The 27687-nt window shown below is 31.8% G+C and overlaps 1 protein-coding gene across 5 annotated transcripts; it reads left to right on the top strand.

Moving 5' to 3' along the window:
* Nucleotides 1–220: 220 nt before the first annotated feature.
* On the top strand, nucleotides 221–27567 carry LOC134719102 (uncharacterized). Of its 5 annotated transcripts, none has more exons than XM_063582052.1 (20): nucleotides 221–576; nucleotides 1540–2034; nucleotides 5746–6046; nucleotides 6440–6627; nucleotides 7235–7274; nucleotides 8254–8409; nucleotides 9789–9815; nucleotides 11549–11637; nucleotides 12141–12311; nucleotides 12834–13013; nucleotides 13757–13988; nucleotides 14712–14913; nucleotides 15402–15586; nucleotides 16625–16705; nucleotides 17147–17227; nucleotides 18297–18311; nucleotides 22816–22973; nucleotides 24478–25806; nucleotides 26188–26426; nucleotides 26985–27567. In XM_063582052.1, exons 2-20 carry the CDS (start codon nucleotides 1684–1686, stop codon nucleotides 27133–27135), a joined length of 4176 nt encoding a protein of 1391 aa, XP_063438122.1. In that variant the 5' UTR covers nucleotides 221–576; nucleotides 1540–1683; the 3' UTR covers nucleotides 27136–27567. The 5 variants fall into 5 exon arrangements, with proteins under 5 accessions (XP_063438122.1, XP_063438124.1, XP_063438123.1 ...); XM_063582056.1 differs by having other exon boundaries at nucleotides 224–576; nucleotides 1890–2034; XM_063582054.1 differs by lacking the exon at nucleotides 9789–9815.
* The last annotated feature ends 120 nt before the right edge of the window (nucleotides 27568–27687 follow it).

Here is a 27687-nt window from a genome sequence, read left to right on the forward strand (position 1 = left end):
TTTCTATTTCAGTTTTCTATGTTTCGAATATTTTTTTATAATAAATTAGGATAAATCAATCAATGATCTATGCAGTGGATGATAATTCCCTTCATTCGTTTTTACATTTCTGTCAATCTAGAAAATGTAAAACTGAACATAAATTGTTACAACCCGATGAAAAGAGCGTTTGAATAATCCATATTGAAACCTTCAAGATCAAGCTTTTAAAAGAGAAATTTATTCATAGAAATATACTCTCGACACCAAATGAAATCGTTGTAAAAGACATTTTGAATTCTATCTTTCTGCATCCTATTGAAATCAAAACATAGAACAAAATTTAAAAATCAAGATTAATATCACGTTTTGAAGCAGTTTATTGCCAGAAAGCTAGACCATAACAGACGGAGATTTTACATAATCACGTGACCACACCAAAACAAGGAGCTGGTAATCGGGGAACATCCGATTACACTGTGATTCCCTGTTCACAGACAAGAGCAAGGGAAAGATCACTGATCACATTATAAAATCGAAGTATTAAACAAGCTTGAGCAACACTCTCAAAGCGTGTTGTTTGTTATATAGCACTAGGTAATTGATTTTGCAGTATTCAAATGCGGTTCACCTTAAAAAGCCGCCATTATGGTGATTGATTACTTCATGTACACCATGTGTAATCTTTAATATTTTTTATGTTGCATGAATGTCCTTCATTTTTTCATTTTTTATTTTTATTTTAAGCATTTAGAAAAATTTAGAAAACATACTTTTTTAGTAACAAAATAATTGAAAATATTTAACACTTGAGAACATCATCATATAGAAGATGCAACTCAAATTATTCACAGGAGGATGAAAACTAGTGTTATAACATGACTATCACAATAGAGCCTCTCACAAATAGAGAGGAAATCTTCAAGAGCATGAAGAGAAGCTCTATTTGGATAGTCATGTTTCACTCATTTTAAGACTCATAACAATTGATTTTTGTTTTTGACTTGAAGTCAAATCATGTATTTATTATAAAAATGTGTTTTCAATTTTAGACTTATCTAAGTCAGAAAATGACAGACGTCACTTGTTTAGGTCTATTTATGTTGATGAAAATTTTAGACTCATTCATATTTTTCTTTAAGAAGACAAAGAATTGTTTTTCAATGTCAATGAATATTGTCATTATTTGATTTAGATGTATGCATGGGTCTTGAAGTTAACCAATTTTGATAACTTATCGACTTGTAGGAGTCAATATTTGCAACTTTTAGATTCTGGTCAATTATTTCTTGCTTAACAATATTTGACTTGCATTAAAGGGAGACAAATTCTAAAGCTAACAAATTTAGACCTCTATGAGTAAAAAAGCAGATTCAGACTTATTTATGTCTGAGCTCAGACTGCATTTATACACCTCTAAGTAAGATTTCTTACCCATGTGCTCAATTTTGATAAAAATCCTGTGAAAATACTTCAATAACAGCATGCTTCAAACATTGTTAAAATATGTATTTAAAAACATCACCTGATCAATATGCATATATACTATTTCAATCCCAGGGCAGAGGGTCAATCAGAATAAGACAGCTTCAATTGTACAGCATTGGTGCCAATCAGTTTTATTGATAGACTATTTAGCTACATTTATAATAGTGCAAATTCATTGTACAAATTAACTGACACAACAAATGACAGTGATAAACAATGGTTTTATGTGCTGTTGCTGGATGCAAAAGTAAACATTCAAGGAATGGTGAATTAAGTTTTTACAGATTTCCAAATGACCTGCAGACCAGGAAGACATGGATAGATTTTTGTAATAAAATTGATTTCATACCCAACGTGAATCAAAGACTTTGTTCTGCACACTTTTCTAATTCATGTTATGACCGTGACCCAATTGTGATTAGGAATCTAGGTAGCCTTTTTGAGAGGCCAAAACTCCGGCAAGATGCGGTGCCAGATATTCCATTTACATGTATCCAACAGACAAAACCTAAGCAAAGACTACTACTTCCAAAGAAAGGAGCTTACGAGCAGCAGATAGAAGCCGAGGTAATAGAAAAATTCATCTTGGCATACATTAAGTTTCATCTCTGAAGCTTATTATAATTCTTTTATATTTGCTCAATTTGTATTGCCAAACATTTCTAAAATTTGGGACTTATCTAGAAAACTACCAACTGGCAACAACACTGTTGATTGTTTAAGTATGCCGGAAAGAACTCAACATCGTCCAATTTGAGACATTTTCCCGGCTTGGAACCAATGACTTTATTACAATTGCTTCACTGTTAAACAGGTATAAGCTGTCAAATTCATGATCTCCGGTGTTAATCAAATTCTCATATTTGATTTATTACAATGTAAAACATTTATCCAAACTATTAATTTGAGTCGAAAATAAACAATTAACACTGAGGGCACTGGCATCATTATTTTAATAACCTTTACTAATTTCAAAACCCCCAACAGTGAAATTTTTATTGCGAACAGTAGAATTTTACAAAATGTATTACATAATCTGAAAGATGAAACCTTGAACTTCACAGGAAAAATACTCCTACTGCTGGGAAAAATCTGTTAAGAAAGTATCAGTTCATTATGTAAAGCCAATATTGGAGCATTTTTTCAGCTAAAATGGAATTTGTAGCTAAATGATAGCATTAACAATGATTAAAGGCATAAACCCTGTTTTTTTTCCAATTTTATCAATGAAAAGATATTATTTAAACCTACAATGTATATGTTAAAAATTTAGGTAAAACTACAAAATCGCAATTTGTGACAATTTTCGAATTTGCTACTTAAAAAAGTGATTTAAAAATCACTTATTTAAGTAAGTCCCCTGGCTGAGCTGTAAAGATGATTTTTTGTGCATTGAATCAGGCAATCAAATGATATTTAACCTTTTTTTCACTTTCAATGTTGACATTCTTTACCTTTTATTAAATATCTTTACACATACATTTTGTACATTTCATGTGTTATTCATCTCAAGCCAGGGGTTCAAATAAGCGGTGGTCCAAGGTCCACGACCTTCCAATTTTGCAAGTGGACTATCATTTTGGTAACTAGCTACGCCTGACGTACCTTTGATTTGAAAGAAAATTAAAAAAAAAATTTGCCAACTATTTTTTGTCACATAAACGATCTCAAAATTCATTTTCATCTTTATTATTCAAGACAGGAATGTTCATTTTGTTCAACAGCTAGCTTTATACAGCCAAAAACAGCTGACAAGTAATGTGTAAATCCGAGTAAAATTGCATCTGACTGACATCGAAAAACAATGCATGCCAAAACTGGAAATGAAGACAATTTCTATATCGGATCAAATCGGGGGCGGACAAGGGTAATTCTGGGTTTGCTGATCAAATACAATAATATAAAAAATAATTAATATTCCAGGCAGGTGACAAAATACATCTAATAATTATAAATACTAGAATTTAAAACCAATATATGGAAAAGAAAGAAAAAGCTGGAAATATTTTATACAGAAACTCAAAATTCATTACAATGTGATAGTAATTTTCTTTATCATTATTTAATAAATGATGATATTACATTCATGACATGTAGATGTTTTAAAGTGTAAACATATTACTTCAATTCCAAGGGGTTTCTTCTCAATTTTGAAGGTCCAGTTGAAAGCTGAAAGTTTCTTACTAAATTTCACAAATAGCATAAATAGTGCAGCTAGATATGATACACTTTAACACCTTTGAAATTGAACTGTTACTTTAATTGTACACTCAGGTATGAATCTAACAATATTAAAAACAAGAGATACATATATATAACCCTTTATATTATAGAAATAAAAACATTGTAGCAAATAATGGTATAATTAGTAATTAATCACCAATTGTTGAGCTTTCTATGTAACATGTGTTAAAATCATTGTATAGTCATAGTATAATGGCCTAAATTTGAAAATTGTGTTTTGGATGAGAGATTAGTCTCATTGCAATTGGCACTCATACCATGCATACCACATCTTCCAATATCTATGGTCATCCATGGCCAATTGATGGCGTTTTGCCCTGGAAAAAACACACAATGCAAATAACTTTACAACACAATCACCTATGATAGTTTTTCCCTGAAAAGACTTAAGTTCTATTATAAAAATAAATATGTATTACTTCCATACCTGTCCACCTCTCAAAATTAAACATGATTGCATTGAGGTTAAGGAAGAAAAAGTCTGATCATAGCACTTACCAATTTTTTCAGCTGAGTTTAAGCATATAGAATAGAATATATATCATAGAGCTTTATATTCCCTAAAATATATATGTAATTTCCTACAAATATTCACAATTTTGAAGCATTTGCGATTGCTGTATACATCATGTACATGTACATGGCTTAAAATTGTTAAAAATTACAAGTTATGAGTTTAGATCTTTCATGTCATCATTGTCTTTGTACATTGTATCTCTTAAATGTTAATTAATCAAATGTTAAGCAACACCCTCTATCATGTCTATTATATAAATTAATTCATTCCCACCATTTTTCTATCATGTCTATTTAAAATCATGTTAATTAATTAATTTAATTGTATTAACCCCGAATGATAATAAACATTGTTGAAGGTCGTACAGTTACTTATAGAAGTTAATTTCTGTGTCATTTTGTCTCATGTGAAGAGTTGTTACAGACACAAGAAACGATTAAACGTGTTGTTCTTAATATTTAATAGTGTCTTAGCATGTCACATGATGTGTATAGTATTTGTCTCAATTGTCAAAGTATGTAGGACATAAGGATTACTATTCAGGGACATTGCAGTAACTATTTATAAAATAAAAGTTTATATTTTAGAAGGTAGAGGACATGTAAATATGTATGCTTCTTGTTTCATGATTTAGCAACTGCTTGAAAAATATTATATTTTTTTCTCTGTCATGTGAAATTCTCACTTACTTTCAGTAGTAGGACAACTATATTTGGTACATGTACCTGACCTGGACCTTTTGGATCAGTAATCAAGGTTAAATTTACATTATTAAGACACTTTTCATAGATACAATAAGCAATAGGTCTACTATATATGGTATATGGAATGATAGTCTATATCTGGCAGCGCATGTTTCATCTGACATTAACATGTTATTAATGTACTTCTTCATGTTTCATTTTGACAATCATTTCAATGAAAAAATTTATAAACAGGATTTTCCATCATATAATTTGGTTTCTATCTTCTTTAAGACAATATAAGCAAAATTCTAATCAGTTTTACAAGATGAGAAAAATATGAAAAGGAAAGTAAAAATTGTTTGACGAGCTGGCAGAGGAAATTGTGATTTTTAACTGCTGCTAAACATTAACTACTTTTCCTGTTGTTGTTTTCCTATTGGGCTATTTTCCTTGAGGTATAATTATATTCTAGCACAAAAAGAAGAATAATTTATTTTCAATTATGGGTTCCAAAAGGCATAAACATTACAACATCAATAATTTTCAAAATACAATTTAAGTTCTTAGAGTAATATATGGACAAAGAATGTATTGTAATGAATGATTGATTGATTGTTTGTTGCTTAATGTCCAGTGACAAATATTTCATGCATGTTCAGAGCGCAATTAGTTTAGATAAACATGCACAATTATTAATCTCACATTTTAGTCCATTCTTCCAAAATCCATATTAAACTCTGACACAAACAATAATTCCTGAATTTACAGTAAATTTTTATTAGTTGTCAATTATCTCCCTTTTATCAATTACTCTTAAATCTCTGATTTCAGACTAAGAAGACAACCATGCCAGTGAAGAGAAATGCCACCAGGAGTCGTAGGACGATGGGCATTGAGCTCTTTATGGAATGTACTGAAGAGGCTTTGTCCCCCAGTCAGATCACTGCCCAGCAAGTGGCCAGATACCAATATGACCAAGCCATCGCCCAAGTTAGAGATGCTCAGGCCAAGGCAAGGATAGGCAGAGCTACAATCATAAACAAAGTTGACAATGTTGGCAAAGTATCGCCTCAAGTTACTCAAAAGGCAACTCCTGCATTGAAAACTCAATCACCAATTGCAAAAGAACCAGGTATGAATTAACACATTGCTTTTTATGTTGATATCAGAATAGTAGCCCCTACACATACATGACATATCTATCTGGATTTATTATTTTACTAAACTAAGCGTTGTATTCTTTCATTTGGTCAAACTTCCAATATATTCATTTGTGTGGAACCAAAGGTATCTCAAAGTATTTCTGTGTACTTTGAGTTAACAAGAGTGGACAGCATTTGAAAAATTATTTTGATTTCAATATCTTTAAATAAATTTATGGTTTTAATTGTTAATTTTGATTTGGAATAAGCCTACGGTGTACAAGTGAACATGACAAATCAAAATCAACATATTTGGAAGTGTAGTTTACGATGACTCAACGCTCATCTTTTTATTTATTTTTTCTTTATTAACATATTTTCAGAACGTTCTTCTAGTCCCGATATTATATTTGTTGGAGAAACACCAGCGTCCAAGCCCCGACAACCAGTACAACAGCCACCGCCATTAACACAACCACAACAACAACAGGTGTTCAAGCTAGTCAATGTCAGCCAGACAAACCAAGGTCAACTGGGACCATGGATGATGAAACCGGTGGCTAATGTTATGGTGAGGAAAAATTAGCTTGATATCAAATAGATTGAAGGAACGATTAAAAAAGAACCATTTAAAGTTAACCAAAACAGCAAAATCAAAAGATAAAACACAATGAATGGACAATGACTGTCATATTCCTTATTTGGTACAGGCATTTTATTAAGTAGAAAATAGTGAATCGAACCTGGTTTTATAGCGCTAAACCTATCACTTGTATGACAGTGGAAAGTACTGTCTATGTATTTATTTTTTTGGGTATCAATTTTCATGGATTGAAGAAAACTTCCATTTTTGTGGAGATTTGATTTTGTGTTTTTTTTTAATATTTGCACACAAAGCCTGTAGAAAAATTTTAGTTAGTTGAACATTTGAATTAGTGGTTTTCCTTATCACACCAAACCAACAAAAATTAGTATCAAACGGAAAATATTGAAACCACAGTATGTTTTATGATTGCCCATGTAAAAACTTTCCTCAAATATCAAAAGCAGAGATGTGTACATTAACTTGAAGCTGCATTAAAATTTTCTTGTTAGTTCTTTAAAGTATTATGATTTATTTCAGTTATTTATAAAGGTGATGAAAGTTTCATATACATAACATTTTGTTCTATTTTTAGCCTCAACAGCAGCAGACATTGAATAGACCATTGCAACAAGGTATGGTTATATATGTCTTTATAACATCAGTCTGTAAAAACCTGAAGTTAAGGATGCTTGCTACTCTGTTTAAAAATAACAAGCTTTTTATAAGACTGTTATTAATTGATAGTATATAAATTAAAAACTAAAAAAGCAGGAAAAAATGGAGGGTTCTGTGCTTGTTTTCGAGATACAAGCCATTGAAAATTTGGCGGAAAATAGTTCTTTCTAGATTTTTCATTTAACATTGGCTCCTTTTTTGTGTCAAAAACTATGAAATAATTACAAGGATTTTATAAGATTTTGAAAAATGGCTTTTTAAACTATATGTTATAAAATTATGAAAAGAAAAGTAGGGGTTTGTGGGCAATTTTTTTTAATGGCAATACATGGGTAAAACAAGAGGATTCCAAAAATCTGACAAAAATTAAAAAAATAGAGGAGCAAACTTCCTTAAACCAAAAAACCCGAAAATTACATATGACAAATATATGAAGCATATTTTTGAATGCGATAAACATGATAAAAAGATAGCATGTCATGCTTGAGGTAACCGACATACATTACAAGATATTAGCAACATTAGGCCTTCAACAATAAGTAAAACCTAAACCCTGCAGTAGGGTTCAAAAGGGTCAAAACAGGTTGAATGTAAAACAATACAAATTTTAACATGGCTAAAAATCAATAAAAAGATATAAGAAAATGGCTACCTGTTGCTGGAGATACAAACAAAAGATAAAAGAATTACATACATGATAAAAGAGTTTAAATCATGCATACAGTTGGTATTTCTTCTTAGATAAGGAATGAACAATGACTAAACTAAATGCCATTTTAGATTTCATAAACATATATCAGATATAAAAGAATTACACTTTATAAATAGGTGTAAAAACATGATAAAGCACTTTTTGTCTTTACCTTCTCAAGGAACACGAAAAACTAAAATTGTAAAAACCATGAACTTGTTAATATACAATCTATACTTTAACAGTGCAACAGGTTGGTCAGCCGGTCAGTGGAACCATGGGAATGGGATATAAACGGCCAGCAAACTTCCAACAAGATCAACTGGCCAAGAAAAAACCAAGGCGACCAGGCGAGGTGGATGAATTTGGTAGAAAAAGACCTTTTGAAAGTGATGAAAGTGGTAGGTGCATGATGGGTACATTGTTACCATGGCAACACATCATTTGAAATTATGACTTAATATTTAGGAAACGAATGCTTTAGTTGTCTCATCTTGTGTGCTTTGCTTGTAGTATATGAATATGAAGATTTTTTGTAGTTATTGCAAGTTTAACATTATTTTAAAAGCTTGAAATATTTTTGATATTTTTTAATAGTGAATGCAATGCTATTATGTACATTGCATTTGCATTTTAAATTCAACATGACTTGGCATAGCTCCAGTAAAACACTTAAAGGGGGCTTCTGGGTATAAATCAATTTTATTTTGATAAATATAGGATTCTGCTATTTTTTTCTATAAATAAACTTTATCTTATATTTAATAGAAAAATTAAATAAAAATATGGGGTCACCCTTTATTTAAGCTCACAATCTGCCATCGAAAGAAGCAGGCATTTTTGTTAAGGTACTTTTTTCTGTTGAACTAATAGGAGAAAAAAAGGTATTATGAAGATAAAAAAAGAACTAAATTACAGAAATTGCCTAAATTTTACAATAGTTTAGTTAAAGTTCAGCTTATTTGAAAGAAATTTGATGAGTTAATAAATTCAATTAATTCAATTCAATTCAAATCTTAATTGCCATAAAACTACACATTTATAGTATGTGACACAACATAACAAAATGAAAATAAAAACAAGATGATTAATATACACCATAAAGATATGACAATTTTCATCAAAGGGAGATAATTTAGAGCTTTTTCAATGATATAACATTTAAAAAGACATTTGGGGCCAAGACAAATTGATTTTTGTCCCATATTATAACGTAAATTGCATAAGAAAATCTTATTATATCAAATCAGTCATCAAAAAACTAATACAAGTAATGTTAAAACATTGATCAAACACATTTTTATCATAAATCAATGTGACCATAAAACCTAAGAAAAAAACCTAAAGAAAGTACTGAACACGGGAGTAAAATTGTGAGACAGTTCTAAGTTCTAGACACTATACCAAGGTTAAGTTATGAGTTTGGCCATATTAGTTGATATTCTGAAAATATAACATTGGGGCACAAAGGAAAGATCTATTTTTTCAAAAATTGGCGCAAATGCAATGACTTTCTTAACCAAAACTTGGAGAGAATCTCATTAATAATCAAAAGACAGAATCAAGAGCAAATTATATAAAAACAATATACTGTCATGTTTTAGTGATTACCTCTATATTTAACCAATTTTTTTTCCTGGGCCCTTCTCTAAATCTGCCTAAGATAATGTTCTGTACAACACTATGACTTAAAATTTAAGAAATTTTAAATTCTGCCACTGTGTATGTCAGCATGTGCTTGCATGCATTTTCTCATCATTTGCCATCATTGAATTTTTAGATAAAAGTCCAGATATATGTGTCAATGGTAAGTTCCTGCATCCTAATGTCTTTCACTATGTTCACTGTGGGACGTTCCTCTATCATTTTACAGCTGATTTACTTGAGTTTGTACAAAAAAAAAGCCAATGAAGTGAAGTTATGTGAACCATCCATTTAAAAAGTTATATTTGTTATTACTAGCCAATTAAATCATAGGACTGGTTACATACACCTGTTTAATAGCTGGTTGTTATGTTAACAATTCTTTTTTTTGTTGGCTAATAAACAATATATGTTTGTTTTATTTAAACAGGCGAAATATAGATTTCATGCACTAAGAACATGCTCAAATAGTTCAGCTGTAATGAAAAACTCCTTTCTTTGTTAATTATAAAGATTAAAATTCCATATCCTGATTCATTTGGTTACAGATTTGATTTGATTTGTGGGATTTGGTGAACCATTTATTTATGTGTTCTATTTGATTGTACATTTCCTATAGACTTATATGGAGAAAAAACCTACAAATTCCTTTTTGATGGGTACCCAAAGATCTACAGTTATCAAACTATGATGAAATTTCATATATAATTGCAAACATTTCTTAAATTTAGTGAAATATTTCTAAGGGCTATCTGATAAAAATTCCACCCCTAACATATTTCAGGAAAATTTCCTTGTTTTAATGACAAAGCAGCTGTGTTTCTGCATGAACAGTTGTTGTATGATGTTTAGTTTGCATGACTACTGGAATTTTCATTATAACATTGTGCACTGAAACATTTGATAGCCAGAAAGACTAGAATGTTCTTCATGGTACCGTACAGCGGGTTATTGTCGCTGGGTGTAAATTTTCGCTCATTTTCTCGGATAGAAGAAAATCGCGAAAATAAATTCCGCCAATTTAAAAGTGCACATGCAAAGGTATTGATAAAAGTTTTGAACCGCTAAAATATTTCGTATACCTTATTCAATGAAAATCGTGAAATTTTACACCCGCGAAAATAACCCCCTATACTCTAGGAGGGGGTATGGCTTTTATTGCAAATCTGTTGTCTGTCTCTGTCTAAAATTGAAATTTAAACTGTATGTCTGACAGATATTTTTGTCACTGAAATGAACAGAGTTATTAGGTTAGCAAATTAATAGTTTATTTATGTGAGTACATCTCTTTTTGATGTCTGGGTATACTTAAGTAAAACAACCTTTGATAAATGCCAATCAAATCACGCTCAGCTAATTTAATATGAAATTAGAAGATGTTGCATCATTGCAAATGTGACAACTATTATTTTTTTTTTTGTGATTAATGGTTATATATATATATACCAATCATAATTGAGAAACTTTTTGGTGATAAGTCACCAAAGAAGAAAGCTGCAGCTAAACCAAAGAAAGTAGCTACTCATCCAAAATACAGCAAGATGGTTGGAAAGGCTATATCTCCTTTGAAAGAGCGTGGAGGCTCCAGATATATCATGTATTTCATGCAAAACAAACAAATATTATATATATTTTTTTATCTGAAGCTCAAGTTTTGTAAGAGATTGGTAGAGTTTAAAAGTCTTCCTAACTTTCCAAGGTTTGTCCATTCAATTTAGTAGCTTTTATTTTCTACATAAAAAATTGCAGTTTTACATGTTACCCATTAGTTTGATGTGTTTGAGCTTTTGATTTTGCTGTTTGATATGGGACTTACTGTTTTGAATATTCCCAGGCTTTTTGTATTTTTGTGATAATTTACTTTTTATTTACCTGTAAATGATTATCTAATTACAGGTAATTGGGTTCCATTAGATGAATATTACTACGGCAAGATGGAGGGAGACCCCACATATGAAGAGGAGAAAGGAGAATTCAGGTTCAAGGTTTGTAGCCATGGTTACAGGGGTAGATTTAATGCTGATTTTAGAAATCCCCAATACAAGATTGAAAAAAAAAATTATAGCTATAAAAGAGGGGTGGATACCAGAGGGACAGTCAAACTCATGGATAAAAAAATAAACTGACAACGCCATGGCTAAAAAATGAAAAGACAGACAAATACCGTATAGCGGGTTATTTTCGCGGGTGTAAAATTTATACGATTTTCATTTAAGGTATACGAAATATTTTGGCGGTTATTATTTTGGCGGATTCAACATTTTTTACATTACCTTTGCATGCACACTATTAAATTGGTGGAATTTATTTTGGCGATTTTGTTCTATCCGCGAAAATAAGCGAAAATTCACACCCCACGAAAATAACCCGCTATACGGTACTAGTACACAATACACAACAAAGAAAACTAAATCATTCTCAAAGATATAGTTTACAATTTTATTATGTATTCTGTTTTGAATGTATTTCTATTTCTTTCTATTTTCAGTGCTGGTATTGTAACAAGATGTTGTACAACAATGTCAAGGCCATGATGCACATTCAAGGTCACATTGACAGTAGTAAACAACAGAATATTGACCTCAGTGACCTGACACAATGTAAACACTGCTACAAACAATTCGATACACCATTTGAAATGCAGACCCATGTGGATAAGGTTTGTAATTATTTATACTTTGACAATTTTTACCAAAGTTCAAATGAGAGGTTGTAAGCAATTACACAGCCTTCAAGAATGAGAAAAATCGATGCAGCCTGTTGAAGAATTTTAACATAAAATCTCTAATGTCATTCTTTAAAATTAATAATTGAACTACAGTGAATAAATTCTATTCGAGGGTACCAATTTTCTTGGTATTGTATGGATGGCTTTATCCATGAATTTAAGATTACAAATCAATATATGGAAAGATCCAGAAGAAAGTTTGATTCCATGAAAACAAAAAGAACTGATAACAATTTACATTCAGTTTTAATGAAAAATTAGATTTGATTGACGAAAGTCTGTCTTCTGGTAAGGATATGATGAGCCTTTTCTTGAAAACTACTAAACAGCAAATATTAAATAGTTTGCATTTTTTTTATCTTTCAGACACCTAAATCCTGTTTTTTGAAACTTAATTAAAAGTCATGATTCTTCCAAAAGAAATATATTAACATTTTATTTTAAATTTTCCAGGTACATATGAGCAACACAAATGTCTTGTTATGTCGTATATGTGAACGTGACCATGAGTCTCGCCAGGCTCTCACCAACCACATGAGACAGAACCACAATGCTTGTGAGATGCCATATACATGTCAGCTATGTAAATTTAGATCTTCTATGTACAGTGATGTTGTCGACCATTTTAAAAAGGTAATAAAAACTTAAATAATTGGATACAAATTGAGTACATCACAATAAATGTCAGATATCTAAGGTTTTAGTTTGTCCAAGTGAAAGATAATTTCCAAAAGAAGGAAGCTAGCTTCATGTGCACATGCTGTTCCTTTTGATGCATTCTACAACTATTGTTTATCAACAACCAAACTGATTTTTTGAAACATGAATATTTAGTCAGTATATACATTCAAAATTTGCACAAGCCACAATTAAATTTTCAGTCAGTTATGGTTTTAAAACCATCCTTTATAACATGTTTAAAGAATACATGTAGTATTTATAATTTGACAATTCACTTCACACCTTTGATTGAATAGGGAATATTAATTCCTCTACTGCAAAATGTCAATAAAATCAGTACAAGGGAAAAGAAAAGAAAAAGAACCCTAGGCCTATGGGAACTTACTTTAAAGTGGATGGAGAGTTGGGAGGCAATGGAAATTATGTTTGATGCTTATCTTATTTGTCACCTCGATTACCCTGGTGCTGCCTAAAAATAAAACGCTGTAAATAAACACAATAAAAGGAGATGTAGATTCACAAATTTTGTGTTCAACAACCTTCAAACTTTATAACATGCAGATTTCAACAATACCATGAACTTAAGTATCCATATTAATACAATTTAATCAATTTACAATAATATATTCCTGTGAAAATAAAGTAATCATTTATATTTGTTTTCCTATATATATATTCAATATTTTATATTTCAGAAACACGACAGTTCCCAGCATTTACTATGTTTATACTGCCTTCGTGCTTTTCTTGTCAAATTTGTCTCCCAAGGTTGGGGCACCACACAGACATATTATGGACATTTGTTAAAACATCAGTCTAAGGCTCAAACTAAAAAATGTGGTCTGTGTAGACTGACATTCTTCAACTCTTCTGAAGTCAAGGCCCATAAACTGAAACATCATGGACCCAATCAGAAGGCAGTGCTAGGTATGGTTAGACAAAATATTGAGGATAAGTTAATAAAAGAAGTCGGTTATAGTATTTTAGATTTTGAAAATAGATATAGGGCTGTGAGGCACATTCTTAATATTGAGAATATGCTGCACAGCCCTATATTTTGATATTTGAAAACAAAATAGAAGTGCATATGAATAAATTTACATTCTACATGATTTCTAAACTTCCTGGGACTAGTATACTAATAGTTTCAGAAACTTGTAAGCAAAAGCATTTAAACAAAAGCAATACAAACAAAAATGACATCATGCAGGTTTTGTATCTATAAAATAAAATATTATACCTACCTGCTTACCCATGACAAAAAATGTACCGAGCTAAGTTATATTTGGTGAAAAGAAAAAGAAAATATTAGACCTAACTACCTACCCTGTTTCAAACCATAGGGTCGAAAAAGGGCAAACAAACAATATTTTAATTTAGACCTCAACTAAACACAAATGTGAACTAATTCAAAGAAAATGGATGTGGCACTTAACTTCAAACCTTTATTTTTGCAAGTTTTGAACAATATCATGATTACTCAAAAGTGTGCAGTAAATATCCAAGAAATGCTGTCAAGACAAATTATGTTAACATTAATTTTAAGTCTTGAGTTTAATCTTTGCAACACTTATCCAATGGCAATTTTCACAATAATATAACCATTGCAAAATTTTTTAATTTACAGTAAAAAAGTCTGTTTATTTGTAGGAACCTCAGCACACAGCAGCAAACAAGACCAAGTATTAATAAAAGTGCCATCATCATCACACAATCAGCATGGAGTCAAATCTTTGAACGCACCATCTGTCAGTAAAGTCTTGGACTTTGGAGGGACAACGTTTCCAGGAGAGGTCCATTATTTTAACTGCTTTGAATGTAAAATGTCCATGGGAACACATGATCATTATAGGTATGTTTTTAGTAAACTCTTGGACTTTGGAGGGACAAGATTTTCTCTCTAATAGGAAGGCACTTTGTATACCCCTGTGGAGGCAGAGAAGCATTAAGTTGCACACACCCTCTTCCATCTGTATGTCCCAAAATTGTAATGCATTCCCTAACTTATGTTTGCCTCAACTGAATGTTATGAAACTAATACACAATGCTTATTACCATCAAACACAAATCTAAATTGAACTTGGGTGGCATCATTTTCACCATTCCAGATACCGAGTTAATGTCCCTAAAAAATGGAAAATACGGTAAATTTGCAGTTTCCACACTCTAACCAAATGTTATAAAACTTATACACAATGCTGATTACCACCAAACACAGATCAAGATTGAATAAGTCACTTTTGCTGTACTTGAGTAATGTACCTTTTGTCAAATGAAAAATTGCTGAATTTGCCATAAATTTACAAAGTAATATTTTTTTGATTAATTTAAATTTTACAGAAAGTATGTGGAGTGTTCAATGTGTCGATTTGCTACTATCTGCAGTATAGCTTACGCTAATCATATGATGGGATTCCACTCAGGTCAAATGTCAAGTCTTAACCTCAACATTCCGTGGGAACGAAGGATGCCCAAACCTATGTACTGTTTATGTGGCTTCAGTAGTCGCTATGGCAACAAGATTGGTAAGATTGAAATTAAGGTCAAAGGTAACGTCTCAATCTGAAATTTGATCAGAAAGAAAAATGCAAGTCCTTTTTAACAGCAAATTGAGTAATTTTGTCCTTGCTACTCCAGCTAATTAACAAATATTTGTTCTAATTCAAGTTCTGTTCAAGCAAACCAACCACTCTATGGCTTTAAGGAATTTTTGGTCCTCAATGTTTTCTCAACTACACACTTTATATGGCCTTTTTGACTTCTTTGATTCGAGCATCACTGATGAATCTTTTGTAGAAAAAATGTGTGTCTTGTGCAAAAACCAAATTATAATCCTGGTATCTATGATGAGTCTATTTATTAGAGTTATTCATTATATTTTATCCCTTCTGTTACAGCTTAACAAAACCATTGTATTTCCTAATGACCTAATCCTTTGGTCCTAATTTAAGTTATCTCCCCTTTTCTGTTACTTAATGTATTTTCTAAATGTTGCTATTTTCTGTCCTAACCTAAGTTATCTTCCCCCTTTTCTGTTACTTAATGTATGTTCTAAACGTAGCTATTTTCTGTCATAACCTAAGTTATCTCCCCTTTTCTGTTACTTAATTTATGTTCTAATCCTAGCTATTTTCTGTCCTAACCTAAGTTATCTCCCCTTTTCTGTTACTTAATGTATGTTCTTATTCTAGCTATTTTCTGTCCTAACCTAAGTTATCTCCCCTTTTCTGTTACTTAATGTATGTTCTAAACCTAGCTATTTTCTGTCCTAACCTAAGTTATCTCCCCTTTTCTGTTTCTTAATGTATGTTCTAAACGTAGCTATTTTCTGTCCTAACCTAAGTTATCTCCCCTTTTCTGTTACTTAATGTATGTTCTAAACGTAGCTATTTTCTGTCCTAACCTAAGTTATCTCCCCTTTTCTGTTACTTAATGTATGTTCTTAACGTAGCTATTTTCTGTCATAACCTACGTTATCTCCCCCCTTTTCTGTTACTTAATGTATGTTCTAATTCTAGCTATTGTCTGTCCTAACTTAAGTTATCTCCCCCTTTCTGTTACAGCTAACCACCTTGTGTTCTGTATGAAGAGTTCATGTTATGAGAATCGACCAGAGCCTGGAACAGAGTGCTACAGAGAAGAGGGTAATTCTGATATTAACTTATACAAATCAATTAAAAAAAAAAGATGATTTTGTTTTAATTTTTAATCAAGCAATTATATGGACTAAGGATTATTGAAAAGATTGAGCAAAATAAACTACAACAAAATGGCTATGGATAACATGTTGATTTGCATTTCACACTACACTAATGATATAAAGGAAGCAATCACATGTTGGCTGGAATTGAACAGCAAGTTATAAAGGGTCCAAAATGACAAGCCTTTAACAATTCAAACAGGAAAACCAACTGTTGAGTCTGAATAAAAAAAGAGAAACAAGGTTACTTATGAACCACGTCAACAAATGACAACCACCTGATTCAGGACAGGGGCAGCTTACATTGCAAAACAAGAGGGGACTTTTACTTAATTAAATTATTCATTTGAAACTGATAAATGTTGATATTTATTTATCTTTATAGAAGAAGAGGACCCTCGACATAAACCAGGAGCCTCATTACTGGATGCATTAGGTCTGGTCAAGAGGAGGACTATCACTCCTAGTAAGTTTTACAATCAGTATAGAGTATTAGATTTAAGAAAATTGAGGGCTGTTCCATTAAAACATGGCACCATGGAAGGCACTTTAAAAATGGTGTAACAACCCATAGTGGCAAATTTAAATTCACTCATATTTTCTCTATGCAAAAACACAGTAGAGATTTAGAAGTGTTTTTTAAGGTTCCTATGAATGTTTTTGGAACTGCCTTAATTCAGATAATGACATTTAAGTTCAATTTTCCTACCAATTGAATTTATGTATTTTATAGTCTGTAAAAGAGATGTTCCATACCATCAAATGAGCTTTAATTTAAGAATCTTTTCTTTTATATAAAGATATATTTATATATATCATAGAAATAAAACTTTTTTAACACTATTTTTTCTTCATTTTTTTAGACTGAAATACTAGGGTAGATGACTCAAAAGAATTAAATTTTGCAATGAATGACATTGTAAAGTTTTAAAGAAGCAATAACATAAAGCACATTCATCCAATTTTTCTTTATTTTGATTTTTTGAAAATATTTAAAGAAAGGTAGCTATCTTTTGAAAATTTATGAATATCAATAATGTTGTCATTTTTATAAATTTCTTGTTTACAAAAAACTAAGGATTTTCTTATCCAAGGCATAGAGTACCTTAGCTGTATTTGGCACAACTTTTTGGAATTTTAGATCCTCAATGCTCCTCAACTTTGTACTTGTTTGGCTTTATAAATATTTTGATATGAGCGTCACTGATGAGTCCTATGTAGACGAAATGCGTGTCTGGCGTACTTAATTATAATTCTGCTACCTTTGATAACTAGCCTGCAATTTCTAAGATACAGCATAATGGTTTGGACCCTGATTTCACACTTCACACAACTTATGCTTCAATTATTTTTGAAAAAAAGCAGGATATATATGAAATTTTAGAATGAAATAAGATATGAGGCATATGGCATTGAAATATTGATGCATCAATCTTTTTAACCCAAATAGACATCTACAAGTAATGTTCTGAACTGCTACCCTGTTCTGTTTTCTACTTTTTATTATTAACCCTGTTAACTGTATTTGTCTGTAGGATCTGGGGAAGGAGGTAAGATCAGCAGCTTCTGTGTGTTTGTGTGAATGTGTTTTTATTAATAAATCATAGATGTATAGCGCATTGGTCATCTAAAACTTCAGTTTGGACCAGCTCTGATCACCTAACCACTTCTTTCAAGTTGAAGTGTGAAAGAGCTGTGCTTGATGCTACACAAAATACAACACTTGGAATTGTATCAAATTTTAATTTTAATATTTGACAGCAGAATTTATGCATTATTCTGGACAAACTATTAACAGTTATAAATAGTGAGATGGCCCCTAAAGCTTCGCTTTTGCTTATATCATGTATATGATACTATACAAGTATGCAAAACTTTTAATATTGTAATGTGTAGCCAGCATGCTGAATGCATTTACTTTTGTTGTATTTCTTAGCTGTTTACACAACTCTTTAGCACATGCTGATGATTCAAATAAGAATTCTTCCAGGATATGTATGAAATATTTGCCACTGGATGTTAAGCAAAACAATCACATATCATTTAAAAAAAAGAAGGGATAAGTGAGTGATATACTCATCAAGACAAAATGAAAATACCAGCAAATGTGTTCCAGATTTTTATCACAATAATGTCTTTGGCACTGCCTATACTTATCATTAATATCAACATTTCCTAAATAATCATGACCTCTGGTTTGAAGATAAACTGTTAAAAAAATTTCTGAGCAAGATTTTTTACCTGTTTGGCTAATTTTTATTTTTGATGGTCAATATATAAACTTTTTAATTTTCCATTAATTGAACTTTGCATAGCATGCTCAATATTTATGAGCTAAGAGTATTTCATTTTTATAGCTCACCTGGCCCGAAGGGCCAAGTGAGCTTTTCTCATCACTTGGCCTCCGTCGTCCGTCGTCGTTAACTTTTACAAAAATCTTCTCCTCTGAAACTACTGGGCCAAATCAAACCAAACTTGGCCACAATCATCATTGGGGTATTTAGTTTAAAAAATGTGTGGCGTGACCCGGTCAACCAACCAAGATGGCCGCCACGGCTAAAAATACAACATAGGGGTAAAATGCAGTTTTTGGCTTATAACTCAAAAACCAAAGCATTTTGAGGAAATCTGACAAGGAGTAAAAATGTTTATCAGGTCAAGATCTATCTGCCCTGAAATTTTCAGATGAATCTGTCAATCGGTTGTTGGGTTGCTGCCCCTGAATTGGTAATTTTGAAGAAATTTTGCTGTTTTTGGTTATTATCTTGAATATTATTATAGTTAGAGATAAACTGTAAACAGCAATAATGTTCAGCAAAGTAAGATCTACAAATAAGTCAACATGACCAAAATGGTCAGTTGACCCGTTTAGGAGTTATTGCCCTTTATAGTCAATTTTTAACCATTTTTCGTTAATTAAAGTAATCTTTTACAAAAATCTTCTCCTCTGAAACTACTTGGCCAAATTAATCCAAACTTGGCCACAATCATCTTTGGGGTATCTAGTTTAAAAAATGTGTGGCGTGACCTGGTCAACCAACCAAGATGGCCGCCACGGCTAAAAATAGAACAAAGGGGTAAAATGCAGTTTTTGGCTTATAACTCAAAAACCAAAGCATTTTGAGGAAATCTGGCGGGATAAAAATGTTTATCAGGTCAAGATCTATCTGCCCTAAAATTTTCAGATGAATCGGTCAATCGGTTGTTTGGTTGCTGCCCCTGAATTGGTAATTTTGAGGAAATTTTGCTGTTTTTGGTTATTATCGTGAATATTATTATAGATAGAGATAAACTGTAAACAGCAATAATGTTCAGCAAAGTAAGATCTACAAATAAGTCAACATGACCAAAATGGTCAGTTGACCCGTTTAGGAGTTATTGCCCTTTATAGTCAATTTTTAACCATTTTTCGTAAATTAAAGTAATCTTTTACAAAAATCTTCTCGTCTGAAACTACTTGGCCAAATTAATACAAACTTGGCCACAATCATCTTTGGGGTATCTAGTTTAAAAAATGTGTGGCGTGACCTGGTCAACCAACCAAGATGGCCGCCACCGCTAAAAATAGAACATAGGGGTAAAATGCAGTTTTTGGCTTATAACTCAAAAACCAAAGCATTTTGAGGAAATCTGACATGGGATAAAAATGTTTATCAGGTCAAGATCTATCTGCCCTAAAATTTTCAGATGAATCGGTCAATCGGTTGTTTGGTTGCTGCCCCTGAATTGGTAATTTTGAGGAAATTTTGCTGTTTTTGGTTATTATCGTGAATATTATTATAGATAGAGATAAACTGTAAACAGCAATAATGTTCAGCAAAGTAAGATCTACAAATAAGTCAACATGACCAAAATGGTCAGTTGACCCGTTTAGGAGTTATTGCCCTTTATAGTCAATTTTTAACCATTTTTCGTAAATTAAAGTAATCTTTTACAAAAATCTTCTCGTCTGAAACTACTTGGCCAAATTAATACAAACTTGGCCACAATCATCTTTGGGGTATCTAGTTTAAAAAATGTGTGGCGTGACCTGGTCAACCAACCAAGATGGCCGCCACCGCTAAAAATAGAACATAGGGGTAAAATGCAGTTTTTGGCTTATAACTCAAAAACCAAAGCATTTTGAGGAAATCTGACATGGGATAAAAATGTTTATCAGGTCAAGAACTATCTGCCCTGAAATTTTCAGATGAATCGGTCAATCGGTTGTTGGGTTGCTGCCCCTGAATTGGTAATTTTGAGGAAATTTTGCTGTTTTTGGCTATTATCTTGAATATTATTATAGATAGAGATAAATTGTAAACAGCAATAATGTTCAGCAAAGTAAGATCTACAAATAAGTCAACATGACCAAAATGGTCAGTTGACCCCTTTAGGAGTTATTGCCCTTTATAGTCAATCTTTAACCATTTTTCATAAATCTAAGTAATCTTTTACAAAATCTCCACTGAAACTACTAGGCCACAATCATCTTTGGGGTATCTAGTTTGAAAAATGTGTCCGATGACCTGGCCATTCAACCAAGATGGCCGCCACGGCTAAAAATAGAACATAGGGGTAAAATGCAGTTTTTTGCTTATAACTATGAAACCAAAGCATCTAGAGCAAATCTGACAAGAAGTTAAATTGTAAATCAAGTCAATATCTATCTGCCCTGAATTTTTCAGATGAATTGGACAACTGGTTGTTGGGTTGCTGCCCTCCAATTGGTAATTTTTAAAGAAATTTTGCCGTTTTTGGTTATCTTGAATACTATTATAGATAGCGATAAACTGTAAACAGCAATAATGTTCAGCAAAGTAAGATCTACAAATAAGTCAACATGACCTAAATGGTCAATTGACCCCTTAAGGAGTTATTGCCCTTTATAGTCAATTTTTAACAATTTTCATTAATTTGGTAAATTTATGTAAATTTTTACCAAATATAGTTCTCTGTTACTAATGGGCAAAGTTCATGATAGATATAATTGTAAGAAGCAAAATCGTTCAGTAAAGTAAGAACTTCAAACACATCACCATCACCAAAATACAATTTTGTCATGAATCCATTTGTGTCCTTTGTTTAATATGTACATAGACCAAGGTGAGCGACACAGGCTCTTTAGAGCCTCTAGTTTTATTTTCAATAGCTTGAGCTTGTTGTCTTTTCCTTAATAAAAATTGATTGAATTAAGCATGATTATTATGAGCTGAGCGTTTGGTTTGCTTATTTTAAAAAGCTTTAGCTTTTATCAATATTACTAAAGTGCAAGTTTAAGAACAAACTGGAAGTTCCTGCATCTGTACCATGTGTACCATTGTAAATTGTGTTACCTTATTTACTAAGGTACTAGGTTTAGCTTTAAGTATGTTGATTTATCATTCTGATAATGATTCTGGCAGTCAAGTATTTACTATGTATTGACAGTACTATTGTGGATAAATGTACTGTTCTTAAGTATTAAAACTGATACAAAAAACTTTATCCTACCAATCGAATAGTTTCTGTAGTTCTCCCTCTGAATTTTGCCCATGTGTTTATTGTTTGCAAAGCATTGAATAGTATTAAAACATTGTAAAGGGTTTTATCAAATAATTATTAAAGTAGTCATTGATTTAAGAATATTTGTATCTTATAAACAGACAATACTAATAGTTTCCTTGTAACATATGTACACGAAACTTGGGGATCTGGTCAATTCTACCAGCCAATTGTGGGAGTGGGCACAAGTGGACCAAAAACTATATAGCAATCTTTAAAAAAAAAGTGCCAATTCTGTTCATTTAAAATTTACCATATATATATATATGTTAAAGCCAAGGCTCAGTGTTGAAGGCCAACCCTTGAACTATAATGGTTTACTTTTATGAATTGTAACTTGGATGGAGAGTTGTCTGATTGGTACTTATACCACATCTTCCTATATCTAAGCACAGGTTGAGCTTTTTCAATTCAATATTTTTTTTCAAAATCTGAAATTTAATATCCATTAGGCCAGTCAACAGTGGGTAGTTCCCTGAGCTGTAGTGTACTGGTACCTTTGGATATTAAATGTAAGCATGTATTTTGCAGTGTACCCTAAATCAGCAGAGACTTCCCCAGTAGATGACAACAAACCAAGTCCATGGGATCCAGCATATGTACCTCCAGAGCTCCAGGGCTCACAGAATAGGAAGACTGTCAAGTTAAAGGACACTATTACACCTTCTAAACATTCTATCTATAGAGGGGTAAGCAAAAAGTAAAATAACAAAAATACTGATCTTAAGGAAAATTCAAAACAGAAAGTCCCTAATCAAATGACAAAACACATCAACCGAAAGGACAGCAACTGTCATATTTTTTACTATGACAGACATTGTACATATGTAAACAAAAAAATGGTGGATTGAACACAGTTTCTAAATTACCTTTATATTTATAACGATGTGTGAAAAAAACAGACTAAAATTGTCAAAATAGGGATACATCACCGTGTCACAATCTTATTCCTTCTTTTTTTTTACATCAAATTTAGGTAGAGATTCAAACTCATAAACTTGTCGAAAAAAAACTGATCATGCTATGGCTAGAACTAAATACAAGTTGTAGACAAACTGATCATGCTATGGCTAAAAACTAAATAAAAAGTTGTAGACAAACTGAACATGCTATGGCTAAAAACTAAATAAAAAGTTGTAGACAAACTGATCATGCTATGGCTAAAAACTAAATACAAGTTGTAGACAAACTGATCATGCTATGGCTAAAAACTAAATAAAAAGTTGTAGATAAACTGATCATGCTATGGCTAAAAACTAAATAAAAAGTTGTAGACAAACTGATCATGCTATGGCTAAAAACTAAATACAAGTTGTAGACAAACAAAACATAGAATACTTAAGACCGACCAACTCAAACCGTTCAAAATTGTTTTGTGAAACATGTTTGAGAAGAGTGAGTAGATCCTGCTCCAAATGTTAATGTCATCATGGTTTTCATGCAATTACAAATTCTGTGGCAAGTATTATTTGGTAAAAATGTACAGTAAATCAAACTAAATAAGGCTGTTTTGTGTTTGTGCAACACTCCTTCACTAAACTGCACTACTTAGATTATTCTTTGTTGAGTTTTTTAAGTGTGTTTTACTCTGACAAAAAACATCCACAAATAATTGGTATCCAATAAACATGATGAATAAAGATCAACCAACAGGTGGCTAGAACCTCAAATTTTAAAGACTGACAAATGACAAGCCAGAATAAAAACATAAAAATGTGTATTTAAATGTTCTAAACTGACAGTAGTATTAATTTCCACATTTATTAGTTGTTCAACAACTTCAACAATTCCCTTGTTGTAAATGCAACCATGTTCTTTAAATATGCAAAAGAATCTATACAATTTTTTTTTTATCATTTACAATTTTCAAAACATTTTATAAAACATCTGCACTTTCTTAGACAATGTCTCACAGATTTTAAATGTAAGATTTGATGTTTTTTGTCAGTTTCATGAAATTGGAGAAAACAGTATTGTATTTTGAGCTCTGACGGCATCTATTCATGATTTGATACACACAAATACCCGTTTACTTGCTCCGCTATCACTTCGCCAGTAAACTTAATTTGTGACCATCAAATCACCAATTGATGTAATTGGAGCTTAAATTTCAGTTTATCTCGAAAATAACATCCATTTTCTCAAATTGATATTATATAAATTTCATGACAAATTTGTAATAATTCTTTTCAGAAACCAAAGTCAAAATGTAAGAAAACCTTGGAAATAGATACCAACAATTCAGAGGAAGCCAGTACTTCTTACAAGAGAGATAATTTAGAGCAAGCTGGAACTTCTCACAAGGGAGATAATTCTGATGAAACTGAAGAGAAGCTTTTAGCTGATGAAGGAAGGGACAGTGGTGGAGATAAAGATGAAAAGGTTGAAAATCAAAGAACTGAAAGTACTAAAGACAAAGCTGAAGCAGAAAGAAAAGAAAATGAACTGCTTGATTTTGACAATGAAAATGACGGTGCTGAAAGTGGAGATGAAAATAAAATCAATGAAATTATAGATGCTTTAGATGAAGATGAACTATTACTAGAGGAAAATGAACAAGTTAGTGACAAAAATGTGACATTAGCAAAGGAAAGTAATTCTGAAAAAATAGATGAAGATAATCTTAAAGAAAGTTCTAATGAAAAGGATGAAAAAATTCAAACTTTAAGTAAAAAAGATGAAAATTTAGCAGATAATTCTTGTGATGTGAAAAGTCCCAATGATAATATAGAATCAAGTTCTGATGGTGTCAAAAGTCCTACAAACAATTCAGATGACAAAGACAAAAGTGACAATTTGAAAGGAGATGAGAAAGACGATGAACATATTGATTCTGAGAAACAAGCTGCAACAGATGAGAAAAGTGAAGTTGCAGAAGAATCTTCATCAAAAGATAAAATAGATGAAACTGAATCTAATGAAAAAGATGACAATTCAAAAATTGAAGATGATTCAGAAAAACAATTAAAAGATGAATCCACTCTGGAAAAAGATGAAATTGTTGATGAATTGTCAGCAGAATGCAAATTAGATGCAATTAATGAAGATAAAAATGTAGACAATACTGAATCAGAAAAAGATGTCAGTGAAAAAGTGAATATTGAAGAATCTACCAGTCCAGACAGTGAAATAAAAGAGGAATCACAGAATAAAATAGATGAAAATGAATCAGAGAGTAAAGAAGTGGTTCAAAGTGAATCAGAAAGTAAAGAAGTGGTTCAAAGTGAATCAGAAAATAAAGAAGTGATTCATAGTGAATTAGAAGAAAAAGAAGTGGTTCATAGTGAATTAGAAGAAAAAGAAATGGTTCAAAGTGAATTAGAAGAAAAAGAATTGGTTCATAATGAATTAGAGCAAACAGAGGAATCAGGACAGGAAACAGCAGATGAAACAAAAAAAACTGAAAAGGAAAGCCAAGAACCTCATTCAAGTCATAAATTGTCTGAAACAGGAAGTGAAAATAAGGGAGATTATGCTAGTACACAAGAAATTAAAAGTTCTCCAAAGGTTGAAGATTCAAAGGTAAGAGTAAAGTCTCTTTAAATATCTGAGATACATTATGCATACTTGTTTTATTATTTTAACTTTTCTATGTATAGTGCTTAGGTCCTTTCCCATTATTTGTATTGGAATTATATTATATCACAGGAAAATGACCAAATCCCCATGTAAGTACATGAAATAACTGCCACTTGATGTTAAAGAAGCAACAATCAATCAATCTAAAACACATAAATCCTTGAATTCCTCAGAAATAAGGTATGGCTATATATATGCTCTGATAGGCAACTTGTCTAGTCACTTGGCAAAAAAATGGTGGATAGGTTGGGATTTCTTTCTTCCAATTCACAATCTGTTTATTAATTTACCACCAGTTTTAATGACATGCTATTTACCTTTCAGACATCACACCATCAATCTGATGATAAAAGATACCATGGCAGCAGGTCACATGACCATAGATCAGATAGTCACAGATCACATGATAACAGACGGTCACATGATGATAGGAAGTCACATGATGACAGGAGGTCTTATGATGACAGACGGTCACATGATAGACAATACCATGACGATAGGTCATACCACCACCAGGGGGGAAGATACGATGATAGGAGTAGACACAGACATCAAGATGACAGGTACGATCTTTAAGTACAGAATCAAATAAGTCAATCCTGCAACTGTTGGCCCTTGGTCATGTTGGTGGTTTACTCAGGGATAAATAGTCCTATCTGTGCAGGGTTTTTTGGTGCACCAGCGACATCTTTTTCCTGCACACTAAAAAATAACATTGATTTTTTTTTCTAAAAATCTAGTACTACAACTTCGCCCTCTCTTCCAGTCTGATAGGAATTCATACTTATTAGAAGGATACTAAAAAGTACACAGATTAATATAATAGTACATATTTTAGTACATCCACAAAAATTGGTACCCATGAATCTACAATATAGGGTAGATTCTCTGCAACCCATGCTGAATCATTTTCATGAAACAATATGAATTAAGCTTCTGAATACAATATGTATTTTTTCAATCTAAAGAAAGTTCGTAGCAGTTGGCTAGATGGATAAAAATTTCATAATAACTAGATAGTCAGCTGTATTTCTTTGTATAACAATGTAATTACCTGATTTTTTCCCCTTCATTTCATCAATTTTCATATATTTACAGAAAGTTATGTTTATTTTTTCTAGGAGTAACGATCGTGGATATCATGACAACAGAGGTTACAATGATCAACGTGACAACAGAGATCATTATAGAGATGACAGAAGACACCACAACAGAGGTCATAATCAAGGTCGTGGTGGATATGGAGGTGGGGGTTACCATGGTTACAGATGATCTGTGTTTTAAACATCTGGTTGAGCTTAAAGATCAGTATCAAAGTTATGGTGCTTTTAGTTACCATGGCAGCTAACATAAAACAGATTTATAGAATTTACATTTTGAAATATGTAAAATATGCAGATCGTTGTATGGCTGTAAATGGCTGCTTTCTATGATTTCATGTAACACTGCTGTTTCTAGATAAAAAGAAGTGGAGACAATTTTACCCATAATGCAGTTTAATTTGTATACTTTTGTGAAGTCTATGCATGATAATTCTGAACAAAATGATACAAATATGGTTTGTGAGTCTATTAGAGTGACTCAATGACAGTTGAGTGATGTTTAATTATATCAGTCAAGAGGGCAAACACAGGAGTAATCTTTTGGTGTATATATTATCCCACATCTCAGTTTTTTCTTACCTGTACAAGATTTCAGGTTGTGCATAAGTACACAAATATTCACTCTGGTTAAAGTTTTTGAAATTTTAATAACTTTCTTAAACTATATATATATACTGGATTTCTACCAAACTTGGACAGAAGCTTGTTTATGATCATAAGA

Source organism: Mytilus trossulus, chromosome 5 (genome assembly GCF_036588685.1).
Source record: "Mytilus trossulus isolate FHL-02 chromosome 5, PNRI_Mtr1.1.1.hap1, whole genome shotgun sequence".
Taxonomy (NCBI): Eukaryota; Metazoa; Mollusca; class Bivalvia; order Mytilida; family Mytilidae; genus Mytilus; species Mytilus trossulus.

What these genes read in the sequence shown, in the direction of transcription:
- LOC134719102 (XM_063582052.1), top strand. Translation starts at nt 1,684, where the DNA reads ATGGTTTTATGTGCTGTTGCTGGATGCAAAAGTAAACATTCAAGGAAT. An exon ending in CAATCAGAAGGCAGTGCTAG is followed by an intron (nt 13,989 to 14,711) that starts GTATGGTTAGAC and finishes GTTTATTTGTAG; the next exon opens with GAACCTCAGCACACAGCAGC. An exon ending in CACAGACATCAAGATGACAG is followed by an intron (nt 26,427 to 26,984) that starts GTACGATCTTTA and finishes TATTTTTTCTAG; the next exon opens with GAGTAACGATCGTGGATATC.